Raw genomic sequence first — 18062 nt, forward strand, 5'->3', positions numbered from 1 at the left:
TGAATCGCGCTCGGTTGCATGAGAAGTTGGAAAAGACATAGCAGTATGGGTAGGGCTTGGGGCTTCTGATCATTTAGTCCCCCCGGCACAGAACTCAACAGTTTCTAAAGTGCTTCCATATGCATCACTTTATTTAATCTTCCAAGCAGCCCCAGGATGTCTGATGTATTACTCCCATTTCACAGATGTGAAAACGGACTCGGAGCACGAACACACTTGCAATAGGCATGTCCCTTCCTGGATGGGATCTGGAGCCTGATTTCCTGGGTTCAAATCTTGGCTTGCTGTGTACAAGCTGTGTCTTGGCCCAATTCCCTTACTGTCTCTGTGGCTCAGTTTCAGCATCTCTAAAATGGTCTAATGATAGCACCCAGCTCATAAGGTTATTACGACGTTTCATGAATTAAATGTAAACTGCTTTAAATGAAGCCTGGCAAAGTGTGAATACTATATAAATGATTGTTTAATAACTTAACTAATAAATATTTATTGTGCTCCTAGTTTGCATAAGAGCTATTTGAGCAGATGCTTGTCACGTGGCACTATCACGTGGCATTGTCACATTTGCCCGAGTATCCAGTCTCTGAGCTCCTAGGGGAAGGGGATGTCTCTGGTGTGGTGGGTGCCAAGCCACTGGGAAGAGAACAGAACCGCGGCTCTCAGACATCCACACCCAGCAGTCTCATCTTCCCCAACTCTTGTAACAAGTTCCTTGTACGTCCACAAAGTTCACGGCACCAACTGAAAGCAAAAGTTAGGAAGGCCTGTGCCCGGGGCGGAGGCCAGCGTCTCTCCAGCCACCAGAATGCCCGATGCTATCTCTTGCCTGCCTGTTATCAGTCAGCGTGAAGCCCTGTTCACTCCCGGGAGCACTTAGGTGTTAAGCATGGTAACAGGAGCACGAACTCAGAGTGTGCGACCCACATCCAGCCTTGGCTTTGCTCTATGACTTGGGGCAAGTTACTTTTCCTCTGAGCCTTGGTTTCCATCCTGCAGAGCTGCCAAAAGTTTTAAATGAGATCACGTGGAAAGTGCCAGACAGGTAATAATATGCCAGACAGGTAATAATACATGTTCCTTGCTCCCCATCCCTTCCCCTGCCAGGCCCACCAGCCCAGGGGTGCTCCCTTCTTTGGCTAAGATCAGGAACTCCCCTACCCAGAGTCGGGTCCCCATTAAGATCATCTCCAAAGAGCTGGGGATGCTGGACAGCCCAGGATGGTGGCCTAGAAGGCTCATGTGCGTGCCGCTGTCTGTGACTCATCGGCTTCTCAAGGAGGAGTTACTGTAATGTGACAGCAGGAAGTCCTCCCAGTGTGGCAGATACCTCCTGTTCTGCCACCAGCCATGGCAACGTTGTGACGGGCGGCGGGGGCCTCAGCCTACCTCTGGCCTGCCTCAGTTGGCACGGGACAAGGCCAGCCTGCATCTCCACCGGGAAGAGCACTGAACGTGGGATCTGGAGACCCAGGCTGAACTCGCTGAAAGATCTGGGCCAGATTTCTTCACCTCTCTGAACCTCTCATCTATACAATGGGCATAACCAATTCCCATCTCTGGGGTTGCTCTGATAAATCAATCTCCTGTATTTAAAGAAGCCATTACAGAGCTTAGCATGTTGTAGGTGGTCAGCTGATGGTGGCTATTAAGTCATGATGATTTGTTTTTAAATCTTTTTTCAAAATGCTTTCACACTCCATTACTTCACTTAATTTTTTTTCATCAACTCTTGGAAGCAGAACTCATAAGAAACCTTACTCCCATTTCACAGAGAGACAAACTGAGATGCAAGAGATTAAGTATCATGAACAGAATCCAGACCACCCCAGTAAAGTTACAGAGAGGGCAGCCTTCACAGGGCACTGAGTAAGCCCATCTTCCAGCATCCCCATTCCCAGATGGACAGCGCAAAGCTCAGTGAAGCCAGGATCTCAACCTGGACCCCACAGGGCTCTAGATGTCCCCATGCCACCAGGGTGCTCAACCAGCCTCAGCCCCTCAAGGGAACTGGAGTCATTTACCAGGCTTACCAATGGGTGACAACAACCCTGTCCTGTACCAGGAACTAGAGTAAGAAACCACATCCTGCCCAGGAAACCGAGCCCCCGCTGCCCATGAAGGGTGGGCGGGGGCACCGCCCTGGCAAGCAAGCTGCGCCATCAGGAGTCTTCCCCAGCCCCCTATCTGGCCCAGAATTTTCTAAGTACAGTACCTCACAGCCGGCAATGCCCAGAGGCTGCACAACCCCCAGACGCTGCCAGCAAGGCCATGGACCACCCTCCTCCCAGTTTCCAGCTTGGTTCTCGACTTCTGCCCATCTCACAAACTCACCCTTCTGCCTGTGAAATCTTGCCAGCTAAGTCTTTTGCACTTCACCATTCACAAAGAACTGTAGCTGCATGAGCCCCTTTACTTTGTCCACACCCTTGGGATACAGAGCTCAGCATCCCCCTTCGGCAGGTAAGGAAATGAGGCTCCGAGAGGCAAAGCGACTAGTCCAAGTGCCCTCAGCTTCTAACTCCTGTGCTCAGTCCCCAGCCTCTGGCACCAGACAATGGGAGTTGATGCAAACTTGTTGAACCGATGTGTCGGGACTAGAACACAGGTATCCTGACTCCAAGTCTAAACCCTTCCCTCCACAAGCTGCAAGTCCCCTAATGTAGAGTCCATATTGGTCATCCATGTCATCTGCGCCTTACACCCCTCCCCCAGCCCCCACTGGGACCCACCAGCACACAGCAGCCCTGCACAAACCTCCCTCACGGCACTGGCTCCGGGGGCACGCCGGCCAGCCCTGGCCAGGCTGTGGGACCATGGAATGAAGAAGACAGACCCAGAGCCGGTCCTGCAGAGCTTACCAGGGGGGACCCCGAAAAACAGAATTTATTTATAAAAAACTGTGTATTTATTCTTACATCTTTAAACATCAGTCAAGTACTCTCCATCTGATGCAATATACCTATCGAGACTTTTTTCCACTGCTCAAAACGGTTTTTGAACTGGTTGATTTTGATGCCTTTTAATGTTTCTGCCATTTTTGTTTGTTTGTTTTCACCTCTTCCACATTGGCAAATATCTCCCTTTGAGGACACTTTTCACTGGGGAAACAGAGGAAGATGTATCAGGGTGAGACCAGGTGAATAGGGAGGGTGGGGCACAGGGGTCATACAAATTTTGTTCGAGAACTGCTGAACACGCAGTGCCGTGTGGGCAGGTGCATTCCTAAGTCACCGTCCATGAAATGGACAAATATGTTGAAAGAGTCTTCAAAACAAATTCACTGAAGCCGAACGCAGCCTCTGACAACAACGCCAGCTGGTACACTGATAGAGATGGGTCCCTAGAACACTCAGCTAGTGGCAGGGGCGGGGAGGGCGGTGGGGGGAGCCTATGCAACAAGGAGCTGGCCCTCCAGAAGATAATTCCAGTTTTTTTGGGGGGGGGTCCCCCGGAACAGTCGGCAGGAGTACAGGCACATCCCAGGCGATTATGACTCAGAGTATAGAGTGCTGTGATGGGGGAGATTGCCGGTGCCCAGAAATGCCCAGTGAAAGAAAGTCAGGGAAGGGCAACATATCCTAATCCCAACACAGAGGACAATAGGGCTGCCTCCATCCTGTCCCAGGCCTTCAGCCACCCCCGACATGGACAATGAACAGAACACCAGGCCGGCTACATCTCTGCCGTGTGTTCAAACGCCAGGTCTCCAAATGCACAGCCCACAGTCCCCGGTGTCACTGAGTCGTGGCATGGTTTAAATCAGTTCCCCTGGAAGTCAATGCATCACCTTGCAGCAAAGGGCATGTTCAAATTCTGGTTCTACCCTTCTGTGTCCTTCAAATACTGACACGCAGGGATGCGCACCACAGGCCTGGACAGAGAGCCTGAGAACGAGTGAGTGAGTGAGTGAGTGTGTGTGTGTGTGTGTGTGCGCGCGCGCGCGCGCGCTGTGGAGGGACCTCGCCGCCTCCGGTGGCCAAGGCAAAAGCCCCGCCTCGCATTCCTGGGAGGAGGAATCTTCAGCGTCAGCTGTCTCCCAGCTCTGCTTCCTTTTCTTTTCTGGGACCTCATTCTCCTCCCTCCAGCTCGAGGCTCTGAAAATCCCTCCCAAATTTGTCCCCAGAGAGAATGCCAGCCTGGCCAGGAGGCTTCGGAATACTGAGGAGCTGGATGGAAGGGGGTTGTGTGTTTCTTTTAAATAAAAGAGGTTGGGAGACAGGGTGGGGGGGGTGGGGTGCAGGGATTTCCGGAGGCACAAATCAACCGCAAAGAGTAGGAATAACACCCTCCTTAGATGCTGGACAAAGAAGTAGCCCTTTTCCCCTCCACCCCCAACACCATCCCGGCGCCTTCCACAGGACATGTCCTGAAATGGATGTGTTGGGCAGTCCAGCCTGCACTGACAAACCCCTATAAATGAAGAGAACAGACGCTGTGGGGGGGAAGGGTGGGCTGGGGCGGGGGACATATGGGGCCTACAGAGGACCACCAGGCCCCTGGACACGTGAGCTCATTTATTCCTTCCCAATCTCCAGGAGAGCAACGTTTTTCTCCCTCTTTCACAGAAAGCGGAGGGAGAATCAGGCAGCTCAGAGAAGCCAAGCAATTGCCCAGAGTCACACAGGGTGTCAGAGTGAAAAAAAGCCTCCACATCAGTGGCAGCTTCAGAAAGGATCCCAGCATCCAGGGAAATGACAGCAAACAAAGCCCTCTGGTCAGGTTTCAGAGTCGGGATTCCAGCTCTGGGGCGGTCAGGGGACAACGCGCCCCTGCCCGGGGTCTCCCAGGGTGTAATAGGAAGGAAGGGCGCCCCCTTTTCGGAGCCGTCCATTCAGGCTGACAGCCCGGCCCCTTCCGGTTCACAATCAGAAATAGCTGTGACAAAAGTTCCTCCCATTCCTGAAAGTGGCTTTTCAAAAAATGCTTAAAGGCAGACACACAAAAAGGTGGCAGACACACAAAAAGGTGGCAGACACACAAGAAGGTGGCGAACACTCCGCCAAGCCCCGGCTCAGGTCGATGGTGGCATCACTGGGGGCCGGTGCAGACAGTTCCCCACGGCAGACAGGAGGACTGCCCACTCAGCTTTGAGGGCCAGTCCCTTCCGGGCCTCAGTGTCCCCAGCTCAACTGAATCTGTGATTTCTTTTGTTCTCCTCCCACCCCCCAGCCCCCTTAACTGCACAACCCTGTTTTCTAGTTGCTCTTGCTCAGAATACCAATCTGAGAGTCATGGAAATGGAGCTGCTGTGGCTGAAGAGGGCCGGATCCCAGGTGCTCAGCCTCCCAGTGTCCTCAGAACAACCCCCAAGCACCCTGCTCTGGACCCCAGGGTTCCAAAGGGCCTAGCTGAAAACCCCCAGACTAAATGACCATGGTCCCTCCTTGCTCTCAAATGCAGCCCCAATCACCACAGGCACCAGGGGGAAACAAACTCAACCCTTCATGCTGACTTGAGTCAGGGGGACAGACACTTGGCGACCTGCAGGGGGAGGGGACAAAACCACTGGACTCCAAACCACACGGGACCTGGGTCAGGCGAGGACGAGGCCCAGACCGTCCCCGCAGGAGGCAGGAAGAGCAGCCCTGACCCAGACCCCTTCAAGTCACAGACAGGGAGTGTCAAGCAAGCTGGGAGGGACCACTGACGTGTGGAAAGGCGGAAGACCGAAAGCTCTGCAACAACGGCAACTGGTCTGAGGTTACACACAGCCTCATGGCAGAGCCAGACCTGGAGCCTGTCTCTTGGATGCCTATTCAGAGAACTCTCCACTTGAAAGTTCAGAGAGATTCGGCAGGAATCTCCCAGGAAAAGCCCCCCAGCCTGCAAACTCAGAACAGGATCTGTTGGTGGCGCTGGGTGGGGACAGAGAATTGTTTGTTTTGGTTTCCAAATCAGTGCTTGACGACAAGGTGTTACAGTTTCAGCCACCACATTTTCCTCCCAGTGAAGAGCTCAGATCTGATTGGACCAAGGCAGAGCCAGAGCAAGAGTGCGCAGGGCCAGGGCCCGGGGACCCCAGGCCCTGAGGGGCTTTGGTTTAGGTGGGTGTTTCCAAAGCCTGATTCCTGCGCCACTGAGGATGGTACACGAGATGACATGAGGTGGCACACAGGTGACTTTTATATTTAAATTTTATCAACCGCACAGAGTGAATGGATAAACCAAATGTGGTCTATCCATACAGTGGAATATCATTCAGCAACATAAAGGAACATACTGCTGTTAACACGCTACAACATGGATGAGCCTCAAAAACATTCTGTCTGTGAAAGAAACCAGACACGAAAGACTACATATTGCATGATTCCATTCATATGAAATATCCATAAAAGGCAAATCTAGAGAAACAGAAAGCAGATCAGGAGTATCCTGGGCTGGGGTGGGTTTGGGGATTAACTGCACATGGGCTTGAAGGATCTTTTTGGGGTGATGCAAGTTGTTCTAAAACTGGATTGCGGCTATGGTTGCACTACTCTGTGGATTTACTAAAAGTCACTGAATTTTATTTATGCTTACTATGAAGCATATTATGATATGTAAATTATACCTCAATAAAGCTGTTAAAAATATCTTCCATAAGAAGTAATACAGGTAGCAGTACAGGGATATGGCCACAGGTCATGGAGGTGCAACCCAACATGTCTCCATATTGGAGAACACTGAGCTACACATCCGAGGTTGCTCTTTGGGGAAGCAAGGGTGGTCTCCGAGCTGTGCGTTCCTCCAGGTGGCCCAGAGGAAACCCTGGAACCTCTCCTTTCCTGGCACAGGCTCCTTTCATTGCTCAATGCTTGGGGCTCCATGCTAGACACCCTGGAAGGACCTGAGGCCTTCGGAGGCCAACGGCCCAGCAAACACCTTGGTTTCATGCCTCAGACTGTGACTTCTCTTATGGACAGGAAATCAGGAGTGGGCTGGCCGCTCAAACTCAGACTGATTTATTGTTAAAGCTGGGAAGATCATCTAGTCCAGTGGTTTTTTAAACTTTTAAAAAAGTTGATCATAGGCCTGCCCTCCTCACAAAAGAAAATTCTTATGAGAAACCTGAATATAGAAATGAATAAAACTAGAATGTGACTTGTGTAAATGTATGTTGCAGGCTCAAATATTTAACAGCCACCTATTCTGAATTCAATCACTGAGGTTGAGGAGGCTATTTTAATCCATTAATATTTAGAATTGGGATCATGGATGACAGTTCCACATTCCGTTTAATTTTATCTCCAGTTTTGGCTGCAGAGCATCAAGAAAATCCTGACTCACACAGATGAATAGCTACAAATGGGAATAGTTTTCAGCAGTTTGCTTTGTAACCTCAAAATACTCTTCAGACAAACAGAGATGGAAGAGGGGCTTTTACTTGAGTCCCATTAATAACAAGTTTGTGTGTAAGTGACCTTTGAGGAGTTAACATTGAGAAATTAAAAGTGAATGAGCACATTTTTATGACCATATTAACATTCTGATTTGTTTTTAAATATTAATCTTTATTTAATATTCAAGGAACCCCAAAGGCATCTCTGAAGAAGCCGGGAGCTTGGAGGTACCATACCACCCACCGCTCCCTTGACAGATAGGGAAACTCAGCCCAAGTAAGGGAGTATACTTGCTTTGGAAGAACCCAACTTGAACCCTGAATCAACTTCAGAAAAGATGTGTCTTCCCAGTTCACAAAAGAAACATAGGAAGAGAATGGGCACACACGTCCCAGAGGGCGGGAAGAGAGACACCCGCACTCCACCTGTCTCAGCAGCACCCATCTCATTCCAGGCCAGCGCCAGAGGCTGACATCACCCCCCACACCCTGAGTGCAACTTAAACAGAGCATTGCTCAATGCCAACCTACCTCCCTTTAAGACTGGGCATGGTTTTTCCATCTCCTTAGTAGCCAGATCCAAGGAGCACACACACAATAAAACAAACATATCACACGCCTGGGGCATGACCACACAATCAACGGTGGCAGACAGAAAGGCCCATCCCTCCGAGGAGTTTCACCATCAAGAGCAAGTGCCTGTTCCCCTACCCCACCCACCCAGGGAAGCTGCCCACAAGGAGCTGAGAGGTAGCCTCCCCATGGGGAGGCACCAGACCAATCTCGAGCTCTCAAGAGAGACAATCAGCCCAGAGGAGTTGCTAGTGTACAGTGGGGTGGAAGGCTTACCCCCAGAAAGCCTGGACCTCCAGGAGAGAGCCCTGAGACTCCCAGCATCTGTTTCCTGCTAGCCTGCCAAAGAGACTACCATCTTTAATGACATCAACTTGATTATTTTATATCTTCCAAAAAGCATCACCATCCTACTCTCCCCCCATGCAACTCGGAGTGAACATCATTGTTCCATTTCTCTGATGAGCAAACAAGATATCAAGTATTTCAACAATTTCACTGGCTGGTGATGGAGCTGCCATTTGATCTGAATCCTGCCCAGTAGAGGAAAAGGAAAGAGGCCCATGCCCAGCTCCCTGGGCAGACCTCTGAGCTCATGGGAGCACCAGGACTCAAGGAGTGCAAGGAAAGACCTTCCTCAGCACATCATCCAAATCTAGGAGCTCCGAGCCAAGGTTCCCAGTACAGAGTTGCCCATGCTGGGAGAGCAGCGGGCCCCACCCCCACCCAGGCCTGAGATGCTACAGACAGGCCCCTCTCCTCTTATGGGAAAGTGGAGCAGACAGTATCATCAGCCAGGCTGCAGGCAGGAAACAATGTTAGTTTCCCACCTGGGTAGCAATGCATTGGCCAGTCCTGTAGGTAGTCTGTCCCACACTCTACTCAGAGATGGTGGTCTGGGTCCATTTGATGTCCAGTCTTTTAGTCCAAAGTTACCTCCCCCTGTGGGCCTTTAGGGCTGAGTTTGTTGGGACCCAATGAACCGTGACAAGAGGGGTATGGGGAAGAGGAATAAAGGGAGGTGTTTTTAAAAGCTTGTGGCCAATCTGATGTAGATCTGGTTATCTAGCCCAGCCAGCTGGACCTTACAGAGCTGCAGCAAGAAGGCAGACTCCTGCCCCAGAGAGTAGGGAGAGATCCATCCAGCCTCAAATACATAATCTCATTTAATTCAAGGAACAAAAGGTCAGTGGGTTAGAGTTTTTTTATTATTTTCACCCACGGAGGGAGGGGAGTTCATCTCCACATCCTCGGGAAAGTACCTAGGGCTCCGAGACAGACGGCCCCAGGAGGTACTTAAAAATCACTGGTTCAAATCCTGGCTTCATTACTTATTAGCCAAGCCACCTTAGGCAGGTCACTTCCATCTCTGTGCCTTAGTTTCCCTACGTATAGAACGGTGATTAAAATGTACTACACTGTGAGTTGCCGCGAAAATTAAATGAGATTAAACACCGATGGCTATTTTATTACCTACAAAACAACGTGCCCTGGTCCAACGGCGGGTTAGAGGTGTCCCCTCTTGCAGTCAGCTCCCGCCCCCATTCTTGGAACTAGATAACTGAGTGTTCCAAGCGTGTGCAGGGTGCTCTGCAAACAGTTTCCAGCCCACCTGCTAGGACCAGCTGGCTGCCACCTGCCCCCCACCCCAACGCACACATTCCGCAGCCGCGGCGGGAGAGGCGGGGCCGCACTCACCTCCGCTTGTACTCGTCGCGCTCGCGCTTCACCTTGGCCAGCACGTTGTAGAGCGCGCGGATCTCGGGCGTGATGGTGTCGATCTGCACGCCCACGCCGTCGGGGTGCACCCACGACACGCCGGGGCCCTGCACGGTCTCCACGCCGCCGCCGCCCGTGCGCCGCACCTGCGTGTAGCTCCAGATGGTCCCAGGCAGGCGGCCGTAGAGCTGCGGGTGAGAGCCGCCGCCGGGGGGCAGGCCTCCAAGGGCCACGGCGTTGGCGTTGGTGCCGGCCGCCGCGCCGCTGCCGATGCTATGCCCACTGCCCGGCGCGGGTGACCGTAGCAGATCAGGCCCGGTCTGCACGGCCTGCTCGCGGGTGAATGTCCTGTAGCGCAGCCGCCGCTCGCGCTCGCTCTGCTGTTGCTCCAGCTGCTTCTCTAGCAGCCGGTTGCGCCGCTCCAGCTCGTGCACCTTAGCCAGGAAACAGCGGAAGCGCACGTTGAGCCCCTTCAAGAGGTGGATGTTGGAGCCCAGGTCGTCTCGCAGCGCCGCCGTCACTGGCGATGGCCCTGGCCCGGCCCCGCCGCCGCCGCCGCCCCCACCGGGGCAGCCCCCGCCGCCGCCGCCGCCCGGCGGACAGCCGAAGGCCAAAGCCATCTCTCCGAACAGCAACGAGTTCACCATGCGCCGGCTGCGTAGCTCAGGGCCCCGGGCCCGCGGCTCTAGGGGAGGCTCCAGCTCCGGGCAGGGCTCCCGGCGCGGCCGGGCCAGGTTGGGCGCGGGCTCCAGCGCGGCCGGCCGGGCGGTTCCAGATGCGCACCAGATGCGGCCTCCGCAGCGACTGCGAGCCGGACTGTCCCCGGATGTGGGCGCGGAGGCAAGGAACGGGACTCAGGCTGCGATGGAGGCCGCGGCGGCTGCTCGACGTAGTGAGGGTAGCGGATACCGGCGCCGGGGCTGTCAGAGACGGTGTGGAGGCGCCGCGGCAGCAGCACGCAGAGGACTCTTGGCCGGCACTGCCCCTCTGCGGCGGGCCCCGCCCACTGCAGAAACAGGCCCCACCCCCTGCATAGCCCCGCCCATCGCACCTCCTGCGGCGCTTCACGAGGCCCCGCCCCCGAAACGCTCAGCGCCGCCACGCCCACGGAGTCTGGCTCTGCCCACTCCCGGACTCCGCCGCGTTCTCGGCTCCAATGACCCGCTGCCTGCAGCTCTGGCTCCGCCCAGGTTTTACAGAACCACCCCTCCCCTGCTCCCGGGCTGCACCCCCGCGCGGCTCTTGATTCTTTGCTGGAGGACTCCGACTGCAGAACTGCACCAGGCACGCGGTTAGCTGGAGCCGCCGCAGAGCCGGCCCGGCCTCTTAAAGGGACCGGCAGCCTCGGCAGCGCTCGTTTCCTCCTGTAGATAGCCCTCTTCCTCACGTCCTCTGCCACATTCTCTGCTCCGCTTCTCTCCCACCCTAATTCCCTAGACCCCAAATTCCCACAAGGTGCGGGAGACCTCCGTCTGGAAGAGCTGGGGGACCACAGCATCCGAAGGTGCATCCGCACACCACCCCCACTTTAGCCTGGGCGGCCTAGATCGACCTTCCTAGGATAAGGCCACTCCTCCGCCTGCACATTCCCCACGCGGTGGACCCAGGCAGGCTCCTCGATCGCTTTTCCCCAAGATCCGCCTGGGTACTGCAGAACCCTTTAGTCCCAGTAGCGCACGGAGGCTTCACGCCGATTCCGGAAAGCGGGGGAGGGGAGACTGAGTGAAGACCATCCTCCAGGAATATGACACCCGCCTGTTCAGTCTGCGCTGCAGTCGCTCTCTCGCCCGGAAGGACCGTCTCCCCACCGTCGCACACTCACGCGCTGAGATGTAGCTGACCCCAGAGCTGGGGTCCATTTCTTTGAGCCGCTTAGGGGGCAACATGGGGAAGGAACCGGACTGGAGGGCGGAGCCAATCCGAGGACGCATTCATTCATTCATTCATTCATGCTTTCTTTCCTTCATTCATTCGAATCTGTTTTTCAGGTCTACCACCCTAAAGACCAAATTCTCCAATCTGGTGTCGCTAGAATAAATTTGCAAACACCTATCATTTTGTTAAGTGGTAATAATAGCTCCCATTATTGAGTGCCTAGCATATGTCAGGTGCCATACTTAGTTATTATCCCTATTTTACAGAGGTCACTGAGACCAGAGGAGCAGCAAGCAGCCCCAAAGTGAATGCTCTAACTGTCCTTCCAACTTTATTGGTCTCTCGTCCATTTCCCCTTTTGATCCTCACCTCAAACCTCAGAGGGAGGTGCCCCCCCCACCTTTGAAGGCCTGTGGGTTGTACCGTGTGCACTTAGCCAGATATGTGGCATGTTCCAGATTCTTCTGGACACATTTTCTGAATTGTAATTTAATATTCGTCTTGTTATTAATTCTTGTGTGTGCTTTGTCTCATTGTGTATAAGCTTGAGGGCAGGTACCATGTTTTACAAGGACAATGACTTGGTGTTCTCAGTGACAAAAGAGACACAAAGGTGACATGGGCTTGCTCTAGGGTGAGGTCAAGACTATAGTGTTAATCTGCTGTTTTTGATTCAGTCACAAAAGCAAACCCTCCACATGTTTCTTTCCCCCACCTTTAGCTCCTTGCTTCCTTCCAAAATAGGCTCACCTTTACTATACTCAGCACGAAACTGGCCTGTCCCGAAACCTTTGTCTGTTTATCCCAACCCAGTGTGGTCACTGCTTTTTACTCTTTGTTCTCTCATCTCTTGGTGATTTTCTTGTTTATCTAAAGAGTCAAAACCCCCTTGTCTTAAAGCAGGAGTTCATGGACACGCCCACGGGGCTTAGGATGGAATTCTGAGGGGTCCATGACATTGGGATGGACAGAAGTTGTATCTTCATTTTCACGAATTTCTTAGCCTTTCCTTTGATCTTGAATGCAGGCAAAGTCCTTGTGCTTTTGCCGCTAATAGAAATCACATATATTTTCATATCACACTTCAGTTACTACAGATATCTCAAAATATTGTTTAACCTGCCACAGTTCTGAAATTAAGATCATATCAGCCTCACCATTAAATCTTACTGAATGGATTAAGAAAGAAGCACATGTTACTATATCACAAAAGTTTTAAAATACTTTGATAATTGTATTTTGGTAAAAATTGTTTTTGTTGTAAACCAAATGCAATTTTTAAAAATTATTCTGAGCTCTGGCTGGTGTGGCTCCGTGAACTGAGTGCCGGCCTGCGAACCAAAGGGTCCCCAGTTCGATTCCCAGTCAGGGCGCATGCCTGGGTTGCAGGCCAGGCCCCCAGGAGGGATTGCACAAGAGGCAACCACACATTGACGTTTCTTTCCCTCTCTTTCTCCCTCCTTTCCCCTCCCTTTAAAAATAAATAAATAAAATCTTTTTAAAAAACAAAATAAAATAATAAAATAAAAATTATTCTAGAAGGAGTCCACAGACTTCACCAGATGCTCAAGGGGCCTATACGATAGAAGGAGTTAAGAAGCCACACCTGGGGAGTGGTTCCCTGCAGCCTTTTCTAGGAAGAATGTGTTCTGCTAAAAGAATTGCCTTGGAGTTGGGGTGTGAAACCCTGGGAAGGGTGGGTAGGTAGGGGTACCTGGCCCTGTCCTGGGCACTGAAAAGAGTCAGATAGTCCATGATCATTTATTGGGTCGTGGCTCTGGCACAGACCTTGCCCGAATGCTGGTGAAACAATTGTGAGCAAGCGCTTAAAGAGCTCTGGGGGAGCTAATGGAGACAGAAAGCCCAAAAGACCATCTTGAGATGTGGGAGGGGGTCCAGGGGAGGAAAACCTGACCTGGAGGAGATGGCTGAGCAGAGACCGAGGAATCTGAAGGAAATGAGAAAGTCGGACCGGGACTTGAAGGGACCCGGACTTGCAGGGACTTCCACCTGAATTGCAAGAATGTGTTACGTACTAACGAAATTGCTAGAACATTGTGCTGTGGCCTCCTTAAGATGAGCGGGGAGTGGGTAAGATGAAATGGGTACAATTTACCCACTTCAGTGGTTTTTAGTAAATTTACCAAGTTATGCAACTATTACTGTAAGTCACTTTTAGAATATCTCATCTCTGCCCATAAGATCCCTTGTGCCCATTTACCATTACTCCCTGTTTCCACCCCCTGCCCCAGGCAACCGCCAATTTACTCCTGTCTCCATAGGTTTGCCTTTTCTGGACATTTCATATGGCCGGAAACATACAAGACATGCTCTCTTGTGTCTCAATTCTTTCACAGAACACAAAGTTTTTAAGGTTCACCCATGTCATGGCATCAGTAAGTCATTCCTTTTTGTTGACAGTCTCTTTTTAAATGTTGATAGTTTGAATTTTTCATTGCCTTATTTAGTTTTCTGCACTTGAGTTCCCAATCTGGAAATAAGACGAATAAAAATATCCATTTCATCTGGTAGTTGTAAGGGTTAAATGAGTTAATACATGTAAAGTCAGCCTCTAGTAAATATTCAATAAATACTAGCTATTTTCACTGTAAATGTTCTCAATCTTTTTACCTATGCTAATTTGGAAAGCCCATAAGTGTATAGAGAGGCAGGAAAAACATCTCCAACAGTCCCATACCCAGCGGCCTTCTCTGGCACCTAAGTCGTCCTGCCGCCAGGGAGAATAAATGGCTCTCTTCCTTGTGTCCTCCATACCAACCCACAGGCTGCAGTTTCTAGAACATTCTCATCAGGTTTCTTCATAGAGAAATGAAAGAGAGCAGTAAAACATGACAGCGCAGAGGAAAGCGAGTGGCTGCAAGTCCCACATGAAGCTACAAGTGAACATTAATCCTTTAAGCAAAACAGCAAACTCTTGAAGTGTCCCATCTCTCCTCCCCGAAAACAATGACAACAACAACAGCTCCCCCAAAAACCAAAACACCAAAAAACCAAAGCTGGCAAGAAGGGCAAATCTGCCTGGCCTCGGCAGAAGTGGCACGTTGCTGGGCCTCACCCCTTCCAGGCAGCTCCAGGCTTACAGGCGGCTTACAGTGCCTGTTGGCTCAACAATGACCCTGGGTGGGTTTGCCTTCCTGGAAAAGGGTGTAGGTTTCACCGGCATCAGGCTCCAGAGTGTCCCACTGGCGACCCAACAGTGCTCATCTTGGTTACTGATCAAGGCTACCCAACAGCCTCAGGGCAGCCCTGGTTACCTCCAGCACCTTCTGCGGGCTTCCACAGGCCTGTCTCAAGAAGGCCAGTTGGGCAGCACTGTGAAATCTGGCTACATGGAGGTGTGGCTATGAGCAGGGGACCCAAGGCCAAGCTCCATCCATTAACTGTGTGACTGAGGGCAAGTGGCTCAACTGCTATGTACCTCAGTTTCCCCCTCTGTAAAAGGGAGCGGTAGTATTTACTGTGAGGATTAAAGCAGTCCTCTGTGTGAAAAGCTCAGAGCAGTACCTGGTATGTAGGAAGTACCAGCTATCATGAGCTAACATTCCTTGAGCCTCTGTATGTGCCAAGCGCCATTCTAAGTGGTGGCTTGAGCTCCACGTGACCGGAAATCAAGGCCAGGGGTTTCAGAGGCTTACCCAGGGCCATGCTGGATTACTCTGGGGAGCCATAAGTTTGGGGTGGCCGGCTTGCTTTCAGACCTTATGTCCATAGGACAGGCAGGCATCTGTTGAACGTCTCTTTTACCCTGTCTCTGTCACTAACACTTCACGTGATAAAGATCCGTCTTATGGATAGGGAAACTGAGGCTTGGTGGGGAGTGAAGGGGCCTATCCATGGCACCACTGAGCTCTGAACCCAACTGAACTCCAAGCCCTTTCTGTCCTGCTCTGGCTGCGGCTCCTTCCTCAGCAACTCAAAGGTGGAATATTCAAACATAGACCTGAGGGGTGAGCTGTTGAAGTCCTTTGCGCCCATGTATTCCACAGCGCAAACCTGCAATGAGTGGAGAGAGGCACAGAGAAGTGAGGGGCACGGGCATCGTCAGGGGAGCCCAGAGCCAAGACGAGAAGCAGCGCCATGCGTTCCTGCCCCTGGGCCTTTGCACATGCTGGTTTCCCCTCCAGGAACATGGATGTCCCTTCTTGCTGACTAGTTTTTACTTATTCTTCAGATCTTAGCTTCAGTCCCCGTCTTCTTTATCATTTGTTGTCTTAGTTTGACTTTGTAATGAGGTATAACTTAAGTTCAGTAAAGTGCCTCAATATCACATGTCCAGCTCAGCGAAGTCCTACATATGCACACCCCAATGTGCTTACCACGCAGATCACTTCCCACGCACCACAAGGCTCCCCTGCGCTCCCTTTCACTGACATCTCCCAAAGGTGAGCAGGTGCTGACTTCTCTCACCACGATTCCTTTCCAGCTTCATGCAAATGGACTCACACAGTGTGTTCTTGGCTGCTTCTGCTCAATCTTAACCGTATGAGATCCACCCACATAGTTGTGTGTAGCAGCATTTTGTTCTTTTGCTTTGCTGTGTGGCATTATATGGTATGAAGTAAACACAATTTATTCATTCTACTGCGGATGGATGTTTGGGCCATTTTTAGTTTGAGACTATTTGGAATGAAGTCTCTATGGCCTTCCCCTGTGTGTCTTTTGGTGACTATAAGTGCTTGTTCCTCTTAGCTACAAATCAAAGGACATAATTGCCATGTCCTAGGGGATGTGTGTGTTTAGAGTTAGTAGATCCTGCGAAACAGTTTTCCGCGTTGGCCATGCAATAATTTATACCCCCTCCAGCAGTGTCTGTGAGTTCTGATTGCTCCACATCCTCGCTAAGATTGGGTATACTCAGTCCTTTTGATTTTAAATTTTCTGGTGGATGTGAAGGGTAGCACTTCCCCCAGAAGCCACTCTGCACCCCGCAGACCAGAGGGCCTCATTCGTCTCCACGGGGTAGTCTTTTCTCTGTAGCATTTCTATCAATTCACTGTCTCCCTCATCCCACGGCAGCGGGACTCCTCAAGGGAGGGAAGGACACCACCTGTGTGATCCCCAGCTCCCCTGGGAAAGAGAAGCCAGACCCTGGCACCAAACTTCCAGGCCACTCTCACTCTTCCAGTGCCCCAGAAGTCCCGCCCTGAGGATGCAGGGCCGCCCCCACACCTTCTCTCTTTTTAAGAAAACATTTTATGTATTATTTAGTTATTTATTTTTAGGGAGAGAGAAAGAGAGGGAGAGAAACATTAATTGGTTGCTTCTGGTACTTGCCCCGACCAGGGACAGGCATGTACCCTGACCAGAGACCGAACCAGTGACAATGCCCAACCAACTGGGCCCCTCTCTTTGATGTGCTCTAATTACTTTCAAACCCAATGCTCCTTACTGGGTGTGTGATACCTCTTCGAGCCTCGGCGTTCCCATCTATAAAGCAAGAACGACACCTCTGCCCCACAGCGTGAGAGCTGCATGAACTGCTTTCTGTTAAGTCCTTGGAAGGGTGCCTGGCAGAGGGGGTGGCGCCCTGAGGTCACACTAAAACCCGCGGCCCTCTCTCAGCAATGACCTCTCCTGTCTCATCCTTCTCATCATCGGGAAGCTCTACAAACTGTCCAGTTGCGTGAAGCGACACGTGCGTCTCCGCCCAAAGAGATGGGTCCCTGACCTCAAAAGCTAACCAGCACCGGGAGCTTCCTCTCTGCCCTGCACACAGCATGTCGCTCGCTGCTTGTGTTTCCCTGCTCGATCCACCCTCACGGTGACAGTGATGTGCCAGGCGTTAGATTAGGTGCTTGCCTGCATCATCTCATGCTCTCTCAAACTCATCAATTTGAGGGAAGGGCCATCATTCCCCTTTTCCAAATGGAGAAACTGAGGCTTGAAGAGAAGAAGTTAGGGGACCGAGGGGAGACTCTTTCCCTAGTTCCAGGGCGTGGAGATCACAGGCCTGAGTCCTAAAGCCAGGTCCTGCGTGGATACTGCCGCGTCCGCACCAACCTTGGGACCAGGGAGGGCCCTGCCACTGCCTGGGGGCCAGGATGAGCAGACTGTTGTCAGGGAGGCCCTAGGAGCTCCGAAACCACAAGGCAGGCAGCGCCAGGGCGTCCTCACCCTCTGGAGTCCCCCCGTCTCCTGCACTGGCAGGCTTTGTGAGCTTAGACAATCTCCACTTACCTCACCTCTGATTTCCAGTTTGCAAACAGCTTCTCACATGTCAGGCAAAGCCCTCAGAGGAAGGCAGGGCAGGTTCTCCGTCACCTCATAGTCCTATTTCTGCTGAAACAGACATCCCAGCAATGGGGACTCCTCCTGGGAGGTGACTGCAAAGAAAAGGGTGAGTCAAAGACCTCCTTCCCAGAGCACCGCCCTTCCACACCAGTGACAGGAGGGACACATCCTTAACACAACTTAAATTACACGTCATGAAGTCACTGTGTCAGCCTCGGTGACTTCTTCGACAGCTGTTTCATAACTACAGCGTCCTCAGTCAGCGAGAAGCTTCCTTGGTCTACAGTTACCCTGTGTCTTCCGGCCCACTCTAAAGAGACAATAG

The 18062-nt window shown here is 51.8% G+C and overlaps 1 protein-coding gene across 1 annotated transcript in view; it reads right to left on the reverse strand.

Moving 5' to 3' along the window:
* Positions 1 to 10257, reverse strand: part of IFFO2 (intermediate filament family orphan 2) — a 45969-nt gene extending 35712 nt beyond the window's left edge. Inside the window, exon 1 of the mRNA XM_054571643.1 lies at positions 9590 to 10257. Coding sequence (XP_054427618.1) covers positions 9590 to 10257 — 668 coding nt within the window. The remainder of the gene's footprint in view (positions 1 to 9589) is intronic.
* Between the last annotated feature and the right edge of the window lie 7805 nt (positions 10258 to 18062).

The sequence above is a fragment of the Pteronotus mesoamericanus genome, unplaced genomic scaffold (assembly GCF_021234165.1).
Source record: "Pteronotus mesoamericanus isolate MK-2021 breed Mesoamerican mustached bat unplaced genomic scaffold, CSHL_Meso_final contig_221, whole genome shotgun sequence".
NCBI lineage: Eukaryota > Metazoa > Chordata > Mammalia > Chiroptera > Mormoopidae > Pteronotus > Pteronotus mesoamericanus.